Consider the following 18,563-nt stretch of genomic DNA (forward strand, 5'->3'; position numbering starts at 1 on the left):
TAATTAAAGGATTATTTTGGGAAAAAAGTACTATTTTGAATAAAATGTTGATCAATTCATCAACTCCAGTACAACAGTGCGGTTGTTTTAGAGACATTCAGAGTAAACCCATTGAAAGAAGAATGCTTGAGCACATTTTGGTTTGGGGGTTTGCAGAGTTAACCCCATGACCTCAAGGATTCCCAGAAAGAATAAGTGTAGCAAGATAAGACCTTGTGATTCTGAATTTAAGGTATGGAATTATGTGTTTATCCTTGTCTTAGCAATTTGTTTTCTGACTCCCTGTGGTGTGCTGGACCACTTTAATACTTAAATATCGTATGGAAAACAAGTGTAAGGAAATCAAGCAATAGTGAAAGCGAGTTTAGTAAGACAGAAGTAGTACACTGAAATATATACCGCCAGTTATATACGTGTTAATCATGATACTGTATATACGGGATGTGTCAGCCTACTTACGACATCATTTTGGTTGAGCCCAATTGTCTACTATTAATAACAGTTGCAAAACTAACTCAGACGAAGACATTTTCATGCAGACCAATATTTATTACCAACCGCATGGTTGTTTTCCATCTTGGTCACCCTGAGTTTAGTCATGCCCATGATTTATGGCTTCACCTATTCACCACAAAACTTCACCTATTCTGCCAGCTGCAGTATAAGAACCTGGTACATGCTGATGGCTTTTTGTTTAACTGGGAGCTTCTTGCTTACATAATGAAAACCCACTATCAAATATCAGGCTTGTCAGTTGTGGTAGAGGATTGGGTCCAAGTTCTGCTTCAATCCAGGCCTTATTATACTGTGGTGATAACTGTGCATTACTGTCTTTTCAATGAAAAGAGATAGTCACTGAAGCACAGTTATATCCATGTACTCCACATAAAAAGTAAGCAGATACACATTTATTTATTTTTTCTGTGCAAATCTGACAGTCTAATCCTGTCAGTGTTTATATTTTTGGAGGGGGCAGCAGTAAAATGTCCTCCTATGATGAAATTAATGTTGCATGCAATAATTGAAATTTTCCCAAGGTGACGATATCAGATCATGAACCACAAAACAGAAGCTGTATTAGTTGTGTCTTAGAATACTGGTAACACAGGTGTTGCTAGTAAATAGAATCCCATCAATCTGTGCTTCATGCAGTTCTATCAAAATGGCATTGTTAAGTTCAGTAGCTTTGTAAATGCATTTTGCATTTAGCAGTCTGCCTTCAGTTTTAATTAACATCTGTATAGAAGATCTTACAGTGGTAATTGTGAACATGAACAGTTGTATGAAGCTGCTCTTTTACAGAATTTAAAAAAGGAGAATTATTTTTACAGTTTCTTGTTACCAAACCCATGGCACATTTAAATGTAAAGGAACAAGTAATAAGTTTATTCCATGCTGAAAAGAGAAGAAAGAAAACACAACGTTTTGGCAGTGGAGCCTTCTTCAGGTGTGGCACACCCGAAACGCTGTGTTTTCTTTCTTCTCTTTTCAGCATGGAATAAACCTATTACTTGTTCCTTTGCAGCCTACGCATGCTGACGCAGCTACCCACCTGAACATTTAAATGTAGATTACCAAATCATATAGTATACATTCTTTAGAGGATTCCATGATTTTGTTTTTGTAGTTGTAACTGTGTAATTATGCTGTACATAGGATGTACTTATTGAAGTGGACGAAAACGGCACACTGGACCTGAGCATGAAAAAGAATCGTGACAGGGTAAAAGCTCCACCTGTGGTGCCTTTGGGAATAGCTCTGCCTACACCTGAGTCTTCACCGTCGAAGTCTGGCAGCATCCGGGTCACCCCTGCGTTTTACCAGGCACTATGTGAGCAGGAAGGATGGGATACTCCTCTTAATTACAGCAAAGCACACATAATAAGAGACAAAGAGGTAATTAACAATGATGCATGTTTTACATGTTTTACTTCAATGTATTATACATATACACAATTATCAAATCAAGTCTACTTTAGTTTTAAAAGCAGTACTTTTCCTGAAGTATTGCAGTGGGTCTTATAATTTATTTTTTGCTCAGTTGCATCATTTTCATGAGAAATATAATTTGCAAAGAAAGAAGAGACTTGTATAAACTTGGGTGGTCAAGCAGTTCAAAGCCATTGTTCTCATAGTATATTATGAGCACTTATCTAAGTTATCCAAATCTACCTCTTTTTTAATTATTTGTGCTAGAGAAAAGGTTAAAAATTAAATATCTCACTTTCCCATTATACCACAGTGTTATGATTTTTTTTCATAAAATGTAATATTCAATAATAATTTTCTACCATATCAATGTAAGATTTGTCTTAATATATTGTTTGTATTTTTGAGCTTGTGAAATATTTTCATCTTGTAAAACTCAAAGCTTGAACAATATACAGTACTTCATACAGAATGTTATGTAATGACTTCTACAGTATGATGGAACAACAATTAGGTAAACAATTTCACTATTACAATTACATCAAATATCAATCGCACTATTAAATAATGGGGAAAATCACCCTTGAAATGATAAAAATCAAATCAATGAGAGATACATTGTCATGATTTTCTTTGCACTTGGAAGATCACAGTTTTATTGCTCTTATCAATTTAAAGTGAAGTTTGTATCTTAGAAAATAATTTATAATTGGAGTGAGTCATATTTTACACCCAAATAAACACAACATGTTGTTGCACTCCTTTACATTTACCCTAGCATCTGGTGCTTTTTAACAGATTTTTACTTTTTAAAGTAAATCCACATAGAATTTAGTTTTAATCAATGCATGGTTTACAGTAAGCACATCAAACTGCAGCATTCCCACCTTTTAGTCTGAGGTCATCAGATCTCAGAAACTGTGCAAGGTGGGTCCTGGTCAATAATGGATTGAGAGATATCTAAGGAAAACTGAGTTGCTGCTTTAAACTGTAGAACTAGAGACACTGTGCTGTAAGAGGTACTGTCCTTTGAATGAGATGCTAAACTGTGGTCCATGCTTATTATTAAAGATTATTATTAAGTATTTAATATCACTCTTTGTAAAGTAGGGAATTCCACTTTGTTTTTTGAACAGTATACAGTAGATTGCCTAAAGCTCCCTCTTGATTCAGTTAGTGACATAGTTCCTTGATCTCTTCCTGAGGTTCTATGTAGCCGGGCTTCCTTGTGCATAATGGCCGCCGTGTATCACCAGCTACATATGTACTTTGGAAATGGGGGGATGAAAAAAGCTTTACTGCTGAATCTGTTCTCACCCACTCTGAATTGTCAGCTTACAGATTTACTTGCGTAAATGGGCAGCCTCTCAATGCGCAGTATGACGGTTTAATGAAAGAGTACTGTTATGAGCTGAAAGCAAATTCATCTTGGTGTTTTCAGAAAGATGAAGTTGAAAATGAAGTCCAAGAGGAAAGAAAATACCCTGGTGATGTTACTATTCCAAGTCCCAAGACCAAAGTGTTCTCCAGGGACAATAAAAAGGAACTAATGAGGTATGGAAGAAGAGGCCTCACAAATGTGCTCAAGTGAAACTTGTCCACGATACAGACTTTAAAATTTGCTTCAAAACTTAATGAGTGTTGTCCTCTTTGGCATGCTTATGATGACGTGCCAATTTATAACTATCTTGAATAATACGACAAACAGTTGCTTTGTTAAAGGATTTGGAAAACCATGCTGTTAAAATGAAAGCAAAAGGGTGTACTAACTTGACAACTGCGCAGGTTGTCCCTATAGGTTTCCAAACTACAGGTCAGTGAAAGGATCTTGCATGCTTTGGTCGGAGCTTAAGGGAGGATCCAGGTTTGACAAATATAGTAAAGAAAAACAAGCTTGTGTACATAAGGAGAAACACTGTAGCTAAGCAAATATGCAGCATATATGTCTTAGTGAAGAAAAAATGGTGAAAGAGAAGAGTGTACAAATGTACAACATACTATAAGACATATTTATTCATTGCTGTGACTGATGTATCTGCAGGTTCATTTGGAGGAGAATTGTATCTGTGTAAATGTGAGTTTATACGTATATATACATCTTCATTTGAGCTTACAAGTCTCCTTTTTTGTAGTTAGACTGTGCATGTGTTTGCATTTTTTAAGCTCCGTAGAAATACTCAGATTCATATTTTATAATCTGGGACTGAGTACTTGTAGTATGAAAATTAAACCTTTAGATTTTTTGAACTAAAGTTTAAAAGGACCTTGCCTGTTGCTGCAGATTGTAGACACTCTCCTAAAGTTCATTTCTTCTACTAAACACTTCTTGCTGTACTAACCTCTGTAACAATTTAAGGAATGTACTCTGTCTTTTTTGTTGTTACAAAGTCACTATAATTTATTATTACAAATGCAAAGGTTGTATAAATGCTAACTGATTTTTTATGATGTTTGCAGTTTACCACAGCTAAAAGATGAACTGAAATGAATCACCAGAAAGTCAACAGATTTAATGTACAGGATAAATGAAAATATAAAGCATTATACTCTACTATTGAGTTAAATTTAAAAATGATTACAAAAAATAATTTCTTAATTTTCAGACTCCATTACATTTTAGATACTATATATTTTACTTTGTTTTATCATGGATAATTGCTTAGAACTTTGAATTGGTCCTCACGATAAAAAAGTGATTATATAAAAATGATTTTTAAGTATTATTGTTGGAAGCTGAATTGTATTGTGTGTCCTTTATAGCTGTCCAACTCCGGGATGTGATGGAAGTGGCCATGTGACAGGAAATTATGCTTCACATCGAAGGTATTAAAAAACGTTGAACACTGTCATTAACGTTCAATATGCTTCTAATCTGCAAGTGTGCTGTATATCCATACAATCTTAGTGAAGGTAAAGTTTTAAAGTGGTAAACTGCTTCTTTATCAAGTTTAAAATAATCTATAATTTTGGAGGCCCTGAAAAAGCTTCTGTTTGCTTGACAACAGAAATCCTAAATCCATAAAATTATTTTTTATTCATTTTTTAATCCTTTTTCATGTAACTCAGCCGAGACCACTTTCTCATTTATTATGACATGGGGACCAGTTTATACAACAGATCATTTACTGGATTAGCTTGTTTTTATGGGATACAATTACTAGATACAAAAATTACCTTGCACAAAGGTACAACAGCAGCGTCTTTCCCAGATATGGTCCTCCATGGAGTTTGGAGAGTCAAATCACTACTCCATGCTGCTTCCTAATTACCTTTATTTCCTTCAATATCATCAGCTGTACTGGCAAACACTAAAAAATATAGTACATAACAACAGAAAGGTGAGAGGAGGAGAGGAGGGCATTTGATCTATCTAGCCTGTTTGGGTGCTAGTTAATAAATGACCTGAGGATCTACTGTACTTCAGCTGTCTCCTGAAAGAGGCCAAGTATATAAACTTCAGCAATATGATTCCCACCAGCTTTTGTGGAAAGAAATGGCTGCTGTTATCGGTTGTAAAAGCATTGGCCCCGTAGTTTCTATTTGTGTTTTCTGGTTTGTGTTACACTGCTGATTCTGAAGAAGTTTTTGCAAAGTTTGTTTGAAGATTCTGATTGCTGGAATTGGATCCTCTCATTGATTTCTCTGTTCAAGATGAAAAAAGCTGATATCTTTTAGTGCTGGAATCCATTAAGAGTAGGGAAGCTTCAGAATATAAAGGTGTGATATTGGGTATAGAGATTATAATAGAGTGGATACAGCTGAAATATAAAACAAAGCAGAGTGAATGTATTTAGGATTTTTAAAAATATGTGACATTTAGTAAGTGGCAAATACTACAAATTGAACTGAGTTGATATTTTAGTAACTCCCATTTCTAATATTTCAGTATAGTTAAAATAGGGGACACTGATTAATTTGTGGTGTTTTATTTCTGTAGTGTTTCTGGGTGCCCGCTTGCTGACAAGACTCTCAAATCCCTAATGGCTGCCAATTCTCAGGAACTCAAGTATGTACCGTCACTGACACATTTGGAAGTGTTGTGAGTTTAGTGCTCTGAATTTAAAGTTATTTAATCAGATTACAGAGAAAGCTGAATAAATGTTGTCTAAACAGGTATTGCATTCTAACATTGCATGATCCAGTATATGTACTTTTATATGGCTTTTTATATGGATATTTTATTAATTGCCAGTATATGGCGATTAATAAAATATCAAACGGGTATGGTTCATCTTGTTTTCAAGCCAGCTTTGGCCACCAAGGGTGAGGTTGATGTTGTGTAATATTTTGTATGCATCTGTGTGGTTTCTTGCACATACTTAGTCCTGACAAAAGCAGTGCAAACATAACATCAGATAAGAAGATTAAGGTAGAAGCACAAAATTGGTTCATTATTAATGAACTGGATCATTGTTTCATTTTTGTCAGGGTTAGTTGCCTATATATTTTGGGAATGTGGAAAGGGAATATATATTTAAAATGCTGCACTGCTAGTATTGTGATTATTACACTTGATGGCATCAATACCATGCTACCCATGGTGACAGCTACCTATCAAAAAAGATTTAAGGAGGACACTGTAAGTTTTCTTAAGTTTTAACAACATCATTTACTTTTTTACACACCATCTCAGTTTTTTTAAACAAAGAGGTACAGAACTCCACAGCAATAATATGACTTAGTATGATGATTATGATATTTCACTTTACTTTATTTTTTAAAGTTACGTTTTCTATTTTTTTTATATTAGATCATTTGGCCATGTCTTAGAAATTACTTTATTATCATTATTCAAACAGGCCTTTTTGACAAGTACATTTTTACACAAACAGTTTAATACTTTCTTTATTTACATACACCATTCCATGAAATTTGTCTCAATACGTGACACGAATAATGCATTTAAACATCAAAACACAGTGAAATTTACAATAATTAAAATTGTATTGTTACATGCATAAATTAAGGCAGAAATGAAAATAACAGACAAACTGTAAGGAATGATCCAACATAAAAAATATAGATGTTATACACTACTAGTGTCTCTGGGGACCCTGCACAGAACCTGCACAATCCTGCAAGAGTCTGGTTGAAAACCTTAACTGTGCAACAATTGCATTGATGCTGACTAGAAAAAATAAAAGAGGTTTATTTTGACCTTACAAAAAAATCGAATTGAATTTAGGGGAAAATATATTTGCTTTAAAGAAGCGTAGATCCTTACTTCATTCCCTCAAATTTCTGTGAATATCATTAATCACAGTGTAATCTCTTAGGTGCCCAACACCTGGATGTGATGGATCAGGCCACGTGACTGGAAACTACGCCTCACACAGAAGGTAAATAGTCTACCACTTCAGAAAGGGACACATTCCTTTTCATCATTTTTTAATTTAATTTTTTTAACAAACAACATTTAATAAAAAATAACACACCCTCACCCAACCCACATCCCCATTAGCGGCACTCCTCTCCAAGGGAAAGGGACATATTCTGAAGTTGTAAGTTGGTTATAACATAATCAATTGAAGCCATAGTGTTGTAGTAAGCTTGCCGAAAGTGAACGTGATAAAAGTCAGCTGATACAGTGACATGTATAGGTATAGCGTGTGCATCAACTGAATTGAGCAAAGTAACTTAGATTTGATTCTTTAGTACTGAATAAGCAAGTTTATAGTGAACATGATAATACAAAATAAAGCAATATAAATTCTAAAAACAACATAAATATGCTTTCTAGAGTTCAAAGCATTTTCTTTTCTGGATTCCGATTTTTGTTTTGCTTTATCTGGTGTGCCTATATAGAATTTACTTTTTTATCATTAGGGTACCATTTTCAGCAATAAGCAGAAAGAGAAGAAAAAAGGAATTTTACACGTCCTTTCTGATTAGTTCTCTTCATGTATAGCTGATACTAAGATGCTCTTTTGCATGTGATGTTACAATCACCCAATCTGTTCAGAAACATAAGAATGGGTGGCATTTTAGCATTTTAAACAGCTGCGGTAACACCTCAGATCTGGCCAAAAGTTTGGTCCTCTTCATAGTCACAGCAGTGATACTCCTGCCTTCAGCCTAACTTGGCTGGAATTAGTGCTGTTACTCTAGATAAATCCATTTCTGCACCATTTTTCCAGGCAGCAGCTTCACTTTTTTTTAATCTCTTTCAGCCTATCGGGTTGTCCACGAGCCAGGAAGGGAGGACTGAAGCTTACACCAAACAAGGATGAGAAGGAAGAGCAAGAAATTAAGTAAGTTTGCATTATTAACGATATGCTTGTGTTACTCCTATTTTTTACACTTATAACTTAGATTTCCCTATCACAATACATTCTTATCTCTCTGTTGTTCTTTATATGGTTCATCAGATTATCTTCTTTTGGGCTTAAAAGCCCATTCTGTTATTAAAAAAAATCTTAAAACATTAGTTAATTGATCAGCAACATAATAATACAATTTTCATTTATATAGCTACACAGTCATTTTAGAAACAGAGGTATATTAAACTTACGCATAACATTTACTTTGGAAATTAAGTGGGGATAAAAATAGCTGTTTTTGTTTGTGGGTTGGGAATACAGTTTAGAGCTGAAAAATGTTACAAATCAAGTAGCAATATACAATTCATTATATAATTTCTCAGAATGTACCAATGTTACAGAGAGAGGGGGGTGAACATTAGAAACCCAGTAAAATGCTTTTAAATCCCAAGGCAATTCAGGTGAGGAATGGAAATAGACAGATGAACAATAAAGTAAATTATAATGTAAATTATAATATAAATGGGGGTGGCACAGTGACACAGTGGTTAGCGTTGCTGCCTCACAGTAGTGGGCTCCTGGATTCAATTCTGGATAAGGGATGCTATCTGTGTGGAGTTTGCGTGGGTTTCCTCTGGGTGCAGCATTTTCCACCCACAATCCAAAAACATACTGGTAGGTTAATTGGCTTGTGGGAAAAGTGGCACTGTTGCGAGTGTATGTGTCTGTGTGCCCTGAAATGGACTGGTATCCCATCCAGGGTGTATCCTGCCTTGTCCCCATTACTTTCTGGAATAGGCTCCTGTGATAAGCAAAGCAGACTAAGACTTTGATTAAATCAGCACTTTGACCTCTTTGCATATAGCAAAATCAAACGCCATGACCCATTTGCAAAACTATTTGTAAACATACATCAGATTTCATGTTTTGAATTTGCAATTTGCAAGTGGAACAATGTTTTGATTTAATTCCAATGGAAAGTTCAGACAACTTTGGGGGCCTGAAATTATAGAAAGGAACGCATAGTGATGTCTGCATTAGTAAATTTGGAATGAATTGTAAAACCATGTTAAATATAAGCTTTCACTACACATATTTTGGTATCCAGAGTCTTAAAGTTGGGTTTATTGCTTTTCGCTATTTCATTAAAAACAATGAGGTCAATAAAATCTTGTAGATAATTATGATTGCTTATAGCTCTAAATTAAGACTGCCTTTCTTCTAAGAAGTTTTAAAATATTTTCTAAAATGCTGCATAGTAATATCTGAAGTAACTTGAACAGGAACTTCTTAACAGTGGTGAAAAAATACTGTATCTGACAATTTTGAGAATTGGTTAAAGTAAATGCACTTGGCAATTTTCTGATTTGCATCGCATACAGTACAAATGTGTGGCATCTCCTGCATTAAAAGTGAATGTTATTGCAGCACCCTGTCATCTATTTTCCAGCTGATATCAGCAGTGTTCAATGACACATGCTCAAAGAGGGCATCCCTCTGGTTAATTCTACCTGCAAGTATATCATAAATAAAAGCAGAACATTAAATTCCACTTGCCTGACAGCCCATTATTCTAAATACTTATTAGATGTGTTCTGCAAATTTCTTGCATGTAAACACATTGAGTAATCACTCATTTAAGGCCTGGACAGCATGCCCTTTTACAAGCTGGAAAGCATGGATTGACCAATATACAGTACAGTCTTTGCTTAGCCAAATAGTGTAGTAACCAATAGTTGATGAAAACCGGTTTCAATTCTTAAAATTAAACCTACAGTACTTTATAAATTTGAAGTATATTTTATCCTTAATAAAGTCTGCTTGCTCATCTTGCAGATTCATCAACTCATCTAATGAACACAGATGGTTTTGGTCTCATGAATTTGAATCCTGTGACTGAAAATTTATTTCATTGAGGGTATAGCACTGTAACCACATAGTTCCACCATGCGGTCAGACTGCAAAACTGCAGATAGAGCAATATATACAGTAAATGCTGCAATAATCTGTAACTAATCTAGCACCATAGACAGATATGGAAAGATGGAACCTCAGTGGTTTCAACATCCCACCTTACAGAAAAAGGAAAATTATGATTGACAAATATATTTAAACTGAATTCTGCAGTCTGGTTTTGATATTTGGAATATTTTTGTTGGGAATTTTTAGGATTTAACATTTGTGTAATTTTCTGCAAAATATGAAAACAACCTGTTTTATAGAACTGATCAGGTCTATTAATCTATAGATTGCAATAATGCTTTATTTCAAGATATGAACGCTGATGTAGTTTGGTTCAAGTATGTCAAATACCTGATGTACCTACAGTATACATACTATAAAATATTGCTCTTTCAGCACTAATACAATTGAATCATATACAAATTAAAATTTTGATAAGTGTATCCTCCTCTACTTTTAAATCTGAAATGGCTTACTTTATTTCTCATTTTAATTATAAATGCCAGGTCATGAGCTTATGAATTAATTTGGAATGGATCTAATACACATTAAGGCAGGAGGATAGAAAATTGTCCTTGGGCTTGGGATATAATATATTAGTAACTGTTGCACATTTAGGCTTATGATAGTGTTTACATGCAATCCTCTTAATTCTTATTTATTCTGCAGTTGGACATGTCATCAGACAATAGCATTGAGCTCAACAGTTATAAACAGCACCTGAACTGAACAACCTTCTCTTTGTGGCCCAGTACAATTCATGATGAAGAATCAAAGTAAAAAACTAAGAAAAGAACAGGCCAGGAGTGAAATTTCTGTTATAGTAAAGTTTACCTTAGTCTGAACAGAGACTCCAAATGTATGTTTCCTTTGTTTGATTTTTACTAGATGAATTTGCGAAAGCTTCTATCACCTGCCCTTCAGTCCTATACGTTAAATTAAAATCCAGTGAGTGCAATTGTGTGCCAGGTGACACAATGGACTGCATAGATACTGCATGTTTGATTTATCATTACAGTTGGCTGAGCAAAGCAAATATCAGTAATGTACTCATCAAGGTGTGTGTCACTGACTTATTAAATTTATTGATAACAAATAAAGGCCCGTAGTAAATCAAAAACAATGACTTCCCACCAACGGCTCGTTCCAGACCCATTTCTTTGTGGCAGCCTTCTTGCTTTCTTTCTGATAGTACCTTTCTGCTTCTACCCAATGGAAAGGCAGAATCACATACTGCATATATAATATGTGATGGGAAGATGGGTTAAAGCTGTGGACACAATATTTCCAACTTGAATTCTTAACAGAAGTTAAGAAGTTTAAGTTTTTTAATTTATTAAAAATAAAAATAAAAAGTACTACACTTTAAAGTATAATATGGATTACAGAATGAGCAGGCTATGTGTAGAACTCTAGAAGCTTTTAAATTGAATTGCTTACAAATATATTTTTTGAAATAAAATCAAGGTATATTTTATATATAGAACTTATATATAAAACTTATTAACTTATCTTAACTTGTCTTCCCAACTGGAGTAGTTATTGAAAACTAAAATCTTAGTCATGGCTTTCAATATGCTGGGAATACCCATTAGATGCAAAATATTTATTTTTTGCTTTTCTTAAAATTGAAACGAGCCGTTCTCAAATTGTATGAATCACTTGCACTCCAAGTTAAACACCAAGCATAGCACAGCCGCTGGGAATCGCTGTCCTCTTTTGTTTGTTTGCACCTTTGTTTGGTTTAATAACACATATTTCAAAATCTGCCCACCGTGCATCGCATGTCTATTTTTTTTAAAGCACACCCTTTAGAATTTCAACAACTGTGATTATCATTAAATTAGCACTTTGTACATTAGCCACGATATCAATAATTTATTATGTGCTTCTGTTTTATCCAATAATGAATGCTGAGCTATGAACTGGTTTATAGAAATTTGGCACACATACACAACACTTTTCCTTGTTTTTCTCTAGATGTCCAGTAATAGGCTGTGACGGCCAAGGTCACATATCGGGCAAATATACATCCCATCGCAGTGCAGGAAGCTGCCCTATAGCTGCCAAGAGACAGAAGGACAGCTCTATTAATGGAACTCCATTCTCCTGGAAAGTCAGCAAACAGGAGCTGCCACACTGTCCTCTGCCAGGATGTAATGGATTGGGTCATGCTAATAATGTCTTTGTCACTCACAGGAGGTAAGGCACTGATTCCTTTCATTTGTCTGCTGCCAATGAAAAGGAAAAATGTTCACACATTAATCTATACACCCCAAGCCATGTTATATGTTATATATCAGTCACTGGACTCAAAGTAATTTAATAATATTACAAAATGTTGAAAGAAATTGTTACATATTCGTACATCATTCCTTTAGATTTACATCTCAACCATCAGCTAATTTATATAAATATGTTAATGTTGGTTATAACTGTACCTTGATTTGTTTAAATTTTTTAACTTTTTTTGTTCAGCTTGTCAGGGTGCCCTCTGAATGCTCAGTCAATCAAGAAAAAGCTTTCAGGGGAGGAGATGATGACAATTAAACTCAAAGCAAGCAGTGGTAAGACTGGCTGTATAAGATCACATGTTGTGTTTGAGTAGGAAAGAATATTAATTTTACAAACAGCTATTTAGCAGAATGCTCTTAAAACAGAATTAGAAGTGTTTTAAGGTGGTTTCATCTTCATTAGCATTGTGATATGAAAAGATCATATCCATACTTTCTATACATTTAGTAATGGTGGTTTGAAGATAAATTTCCTTAAAGATTTTAAATTTCCTTAGAAGACAAAAACAACATGACAGGTTTTTATACAGTATGCAGAATATGCTGTATATATATACTGCCTTCCTCAAATACTACAGAATGTTATATTTCATAGAAATGGCCCATCCTGTCCGAAGCAGTGGGACTGTCCCAGTATGTGGCATGTGATTTTGAATGATAAAGTAATCACAGCCCAGGCCTTTTCCTCTGTGAACTGTGCTATGGGAAAGAAGGCTGATCGAAATGACCTCACAGGAGGCATGATTATTGATGCACATGCATCTGGAGCATCACTGATGGCAGTACCAGACCTGGATAATTTATCAAATCAGACAGCCTCAAGGGAAGTGCACTTCAGACCACAAGAAGCTACTGAGCAGCCAGTCACATCTCATGCAGAGCTGTGTCAATGGCTGTAGGCTGAGTGGTCCCATTTCCCTACAGGCAACTGTGAACATCTGCCGGAATCAATGTTTCAATGTATCGCAGTTTTAATTGATGCTGGGGGTGGACAAACATGCTATTTTGCATACACTGTTATTTTTGATAGAGTGCTATAGAGAGAGAGAGAGATTGAGAGGTGTTACTGATGATTCCAATACTCATTTCTAGCATTTTGAATGCCTCTCAGTATATATACACCTATATTGAATAGATGTGTGCTGTCTTTCCTGATAAACTGAAATTTCTTTATACAGTAGCAATCATTAATAGCATAGGAAAAAAAATCCTACCATTTTGCAAGTTTCACTGTAATTATTAGTAATATGCTTATGGGTTTTCTATACAGGTATAGAAAATGATGAAGAGATGAAACATCTGGATGAAGAGATCAAGGAGTTAAATGAATCCAACCTGAAAATAGAAGCTGACATGATGAAACTCCAGACTCAGGTTAGCAGAGCAGTCAACACGGTGAAGGCTTTGAAGCCCAATGGGGAAGACGTTTTATAAGCAAGCATCTGAATGCTTTCTTTTTTGCATGACAGATATCATCAATGGAATGTAATCTAAAAACAATTGAAGAAGAAAACAAGCTGATTGAGCAGCATAATGACAGCCTGCTGAAGGAGTTGGCACGCTTGAGTCAGGCGCTTATCAACAGTCTGACTGACATACAACTCCCTCAAATGGTAGGTCAGCCCACTGCTGCTCTTTATCCTAGTAACAGATTCTATAGTCCGCTCTTAATATACAGATATAAATAACCGAGGACTTTACAAAGAAAATTACATTTAAAATGAGGAAAACCAGATTTTTTTTGGAAATTGAAGAAATATCTGACGTGTGTTTTACCTCAGCATTCGGTAAAACCTTAAAGAAGGCTTAACATACATGTGTCTGGAGTTCATAGTTTTAATGAATTGAAAGAAAAAAAACTACAAAGCAGAATAATCCAAATCAGTAATATACTGTATGTTGAAGTAATGTTTCTCAGTGATGTATCCCTTTAACACTTTAAGTACTGTACTTAGAAAAAGTCATTTTTATTCCCTGTTTAAGTTTTAAAATTTGTATTTATATATATTTTAATGAAAAGTGTAACTACACATACAGTGTATGGTGTATGGCATAAAAATGCTTATTATAATGTTTTCAACCATTAAATAAGCACACAGAGCCACTAGTGCCGCAAATTAAATCTCATGTGTGAACATCAATAGAAATATGGTAAAACATGTCTCTTATAGCTGTTTTTTCAAGAAAAATACAGGTTTCTTAGCAGCTTTATGTTATTAACACTTTACTGTAAATAATTGTAAGGATTATATCAGAAATTCTGAATAACATTTAACTATAAGCCTGTAACCGAGAAAGTTGACAAAGACCATCAACAATATCTTGAGTACGTCTTATTATCAGTTAAGAAATGGTACTGTGCTTCAAATGATAATGACAGAAACCTCTGCCAATGCTGATAAAAAGATGCTAAAATTAACATAATTTTAAGATATTTAGTATATAAAGAGATTTATTCAATTTAACTTTTTCCTAATTTCATTATCACTCCAACGTACTAGATGACATCAGATCTCTTACAAGGACTAAATCACCTAATCATCTAACTTAACGTCTAAAATATCGCTGACTCTCTCTGGAGCTTTTTGTTGACTATGACATCTTTCTGAGATGGTCTGGCCCTTCATTTTATGTCTTGACTTTCTTGACCCTTACATTCTGTTGTGCACTTTGCCAGATGCAGAAAAGAGCCAGAGACAGGGTTGCCACCTGTCTGTTTTTTTCCCCAGACATCTGGAAAACAGACTGTTTTCTGACCCTTAGTGTCAAAGTAACATTTCTCATTGAATTGAGAATGCAACAGGATTGGTGAAACTGGGGACACACTGTGAGAGCCCAAAGAGAAGCAAAAAAAAAACTTATCTCTTCCCGTAAAAATGAATCCCAGTATTTTAGACGTGAAAAAGTCAGTTCTGCCCAAGCAGAAGATTCACAAATCCCACTTTAAGTCGTCAAGCTCTTGACCCTCCTGCTGATAAACCCTTAATGCCAGTGTCATCCATGATGAAATCCAACATACAGACACTTTCTTTGGCCAGTAACTGAAATCCACCTTGCCAGAACTGCTAATTTTCAAGCTAAGCATTGCATGTGCTTTATTTTGTGAAGTACCCTATGATCTTTAACATATTCTAGAAATGTAATATGAATTGATTTAAAAGCAAAGCAGAATGTAGTTTCCTAATGAACCATTAAGAGCACTTTTTTATTTAAATAGACTTGTCTACTGTAAATGAACTTCCTTTTTAAAATATTTTGCAGGGGCCAATCAGTGAGCAGAATTTTGAAGCCTATGTGAACACTCTGACAGACATGTATAACAATTCAGAGCGTGATTATTCTCCTGAATGTAAAGCTCTCCTTGAGAACATCAAACAGGCTGTAAAGGGCATTCATGTGTAAGCTCCCCACTCCCTAGTCAGCACGAAATGCATCAAAGCTACAATGCTGCTGAACAGCTCGACTCTGTGAGATGGACTGGTTTGGTTGCATGAACATGAGAAGACTTTTGGAAATGCAGTTCCATTTTACAGCAGACACATTGCACTAAACGCATATTTATACCAATACCAGCCGTGAAATGTAATGGACTTTAATAGCAATTCACTTCATGTTTATTTTAGTGGATTTTTACCCCCTGCACTTAGTTTCTTTTTTATAGTTTGCTGTAAATTATGTGTATTTTTATATTTAATTATTTATTGTCTTAATATATAAGGTTATTGAATTTGTAATTTATTCCTGCCATATTTAAGTTACTGAAGAAAAATAAATAGGAAATGAAGAGAACCTAACAGACCTTTGAAACTTAACAGATTTCATGTGAAATGTTGTGGGCAGCAGTCTGAGGCACTTGCACGTTCTGCACATTGTAAAGAACATTTTAACAGCTTTCCGTTTAATATTCATAAGGCTTTTTATTATTTTAAAACAGCAATTTTCATGGAACTTCTAGAGCAAAAACATGGTATACTGCTGCCCTCTAGTGATAGATGTTTTTCAAACTTGTTCAGAGCAATAATGGCTTTTGACATTATGCTTTCTGGCTAAGATAAAAACCCCAAATTATTTTCTATTAATTGCTTTAGTTTATTGACACAGACACTTCTCAGACTTAAAACTATTATGTACTGTACAAAAAGAATACTAAACTTAAAGATTTTTAAAAATCACACTTTTTAAAAGTGTAGTATCAAATAACATGCTTATTGTTGGCATAGCAATTCACTTACCATGAGATCTTATTTTGTCATTTTTAATAGGTACTGATTGCAGTTTTCAACCACAGAACTAAGTCTATGCTGAGGATCTGATTTCTAGTGACAAAGAATATCCCACTTTTTTCTAAAGTTCTTTAATTTTATTTGAATATTTTTTCTAAACTATATTGATATGAACTGCCTTTTGTGAACACACTAAAATGTGTGTATATGTGCCTAAGTGTAAATGTGTAAATGAAGTATCACTATTATTACTGTTTTATGGTATACCGTGTCAGGTTTATACACTTAATTATTTCACATGTTAGAACAATAAAACAATAATAAGACATTTTAATTTGATTTTTAACAAGGCTATGATCTTCCAACTGTTCAATGTTCCTGAGGCACATAATGCTGTTGAGATTCCAGTTCAGATAATATAGCACAGACTTGCCCTACTTTGATTTATCTAACCCTTTCTGTTTTTAGCAAAACTTTTTAGGATCAAAACTGAAAAAAGGAAATTTGAAAGAACGTTCTTGCTTTGGCCTTTGAATATGGGTATTTTTGTACCTTTCTTTCACAAATTCAAAGAAATGGCATGTGGTATACTGCAGCTGAATATGAATTTCAGGTCTCTTTTCTCGGAAAAATCAATATGCTGTATTAAATTTCTCTTTTTTTTTTACAATAAATAAATGGATATACCATAATTCTGTTTTTTTCACCAAAGTTAAAACACGTAGAAAACTGCAGTAAAACTAAAGCATTGTAAACTGGGGGATGTATGTCATATTTTGCTTAAAACATTCTTTTGATTTGTTAGTTTCTATTTTGTGGGATGATGAGCCTTACAGTGACATTAACCCTTATGCTTATAGAGTGCCAACCCACAACTTAGTACCTTGTTTGTAGTTTCCATCACTGGTGTGTAGATAAAGCAGGCTGTATAACAGAGCAAAGTTCACTGCATTGTTGGCATATCAACCATAAAGGAGAAACTTTCTGGAACATTTCAAATAAGTCCATGAGAGGAGTTCCGACAGGTGAGACTAGTTAGGAGACTGTGCTCTCATCCATGGATTATTTGCTTTATAACTTTTTGTTTTGGAGAAACATGTATTATATTCCTTAAGAACTTTTGATACGTGGTAACTTACAATAATCAAAAATAATTATCTGAATTTTAACATTTTTCAAGGCTAGAGCCCTTGGTATCAGTGTTAATAAAAGCATTTTCTAACAGACAGAAGTGTTGGAAATACTGTACCTTTGTTTTTGAGTTTAACCAAAGTCTGGGGACTCATTTGTGAGTTTATTCTTCTTTTTCCATCTAGGTTGCATAACTAATGTTTGTATATTTAAAATTTTCTACATGTTGTGTATGACTAGGCCAGTACATTTTGTGCAGTTCCAACTTAACAATTAATAAAAACTACACGAACCTGCCAACAGAATGAACATTTGCTAAAATGCAAAGAGATGTTTTATTTTATACAAAATGAATCAACTCATTAAACTGTAATTTTAATAAATTAAACTTTTATCAAACATTTTTTGAAATCCATGATAATTGTAAAACTTTATAATTCTGCTTATTTATTTGTATTGTTAATATTTAATTTATATGCCATGCATTGTTTGCTCAGGAAGTTTTGTGAAAAATAATTATTTTTTCCTTGTTTGTACTTGATGTGTTTTGTAATGTGCACTGAATTTTGTGTTGAACGACATTAGTAATATGAGACTGTATTGTAAATTAGATTTTTTTTAACGATAAAGAGTTATGCATTTTTTTTTCATTTCAAGTAGTTTGTACATTGGAGTTTCCTTAAAATTTTACTATTTCATAAACAAATACGTGCTGTGTTGTACAGTTTGTGTAAGGTAGAAATAAAATTGAAAATTGAAATTTT

At 34.2% G+C, this 18,563-nt stretch overlaps 1 protein-coding gene across 1 annotated transcript in view; it reads left to right on the plus strand.

Moving 5' to 3' along the window:
• Positions 1 to 18,563, plus strand: part of st18 (ST18 C2H2C-type zinc finger transcription factor) — a 134,704-nt gene extending 116,141 nt beyond the window's left edge. The window contains exons 14-24 of the mRNA XM_088919350.1: positions 1,657 to 1,896; positions 3,371 to 3,483; positions 4,690 to 4,752; positions 5,867 to 5,935; positions 7,206 to 7,268; positions 8,100 to 8,180; positions 12,132 to 12,353; positions 12,630 to 12,718; positions 13,716 to 13,819; positions 13,915 to 14,058; positions 15,707 to 18,563. Of these exons, the coding sequence (XP_088775476.1) occupies positions 1,657 to 1,896; positions 3,371 to 3,483; positions 4,690 to 4,752; positions 5,867 to 5,935; positions 7,206 to 7,268; positions 8,100 to 8,180; positions 12,132 to 12,353; positions 12,630 to 12,718; positions 13,716 to 13,819; positions 13,915 to 14,058; positions 15,707 to 15,847 (1,329 nt within the window). The 3' untranslated portion in view covers positions 15,848 to 18,563. The remainder of the gene's footprint in view (positions 1 to 1,656; positions 1,897 to 3,370; positions 3,484 to 4,689; positions 4,753 to 5,866; positions 5,936 to 7,205; positions 7,269 to 8,099; positions 8,181 to 12,131; positions 12,354 to 12,629; positions 12,719 to 13,715; positions 13,820 to 13,914; positions 14,059 to 15,706) is intronic.

Source organism: Atractosteus spatula, chromosome 6 (assembly GCF_055471065.1).
Source record: "Atractosteus spatula isolate fAtrSpa1 chromosome 6, fAtrSpa1.hap1, whole genome shotgun sequence".
Classification (NCBI taxonomy): Eukaryota; Metazoa; Chordata; class Actinopteri; order Semionotiformes; family Lepisosteidae; genus Atractosteus; species Atractosteus spatula.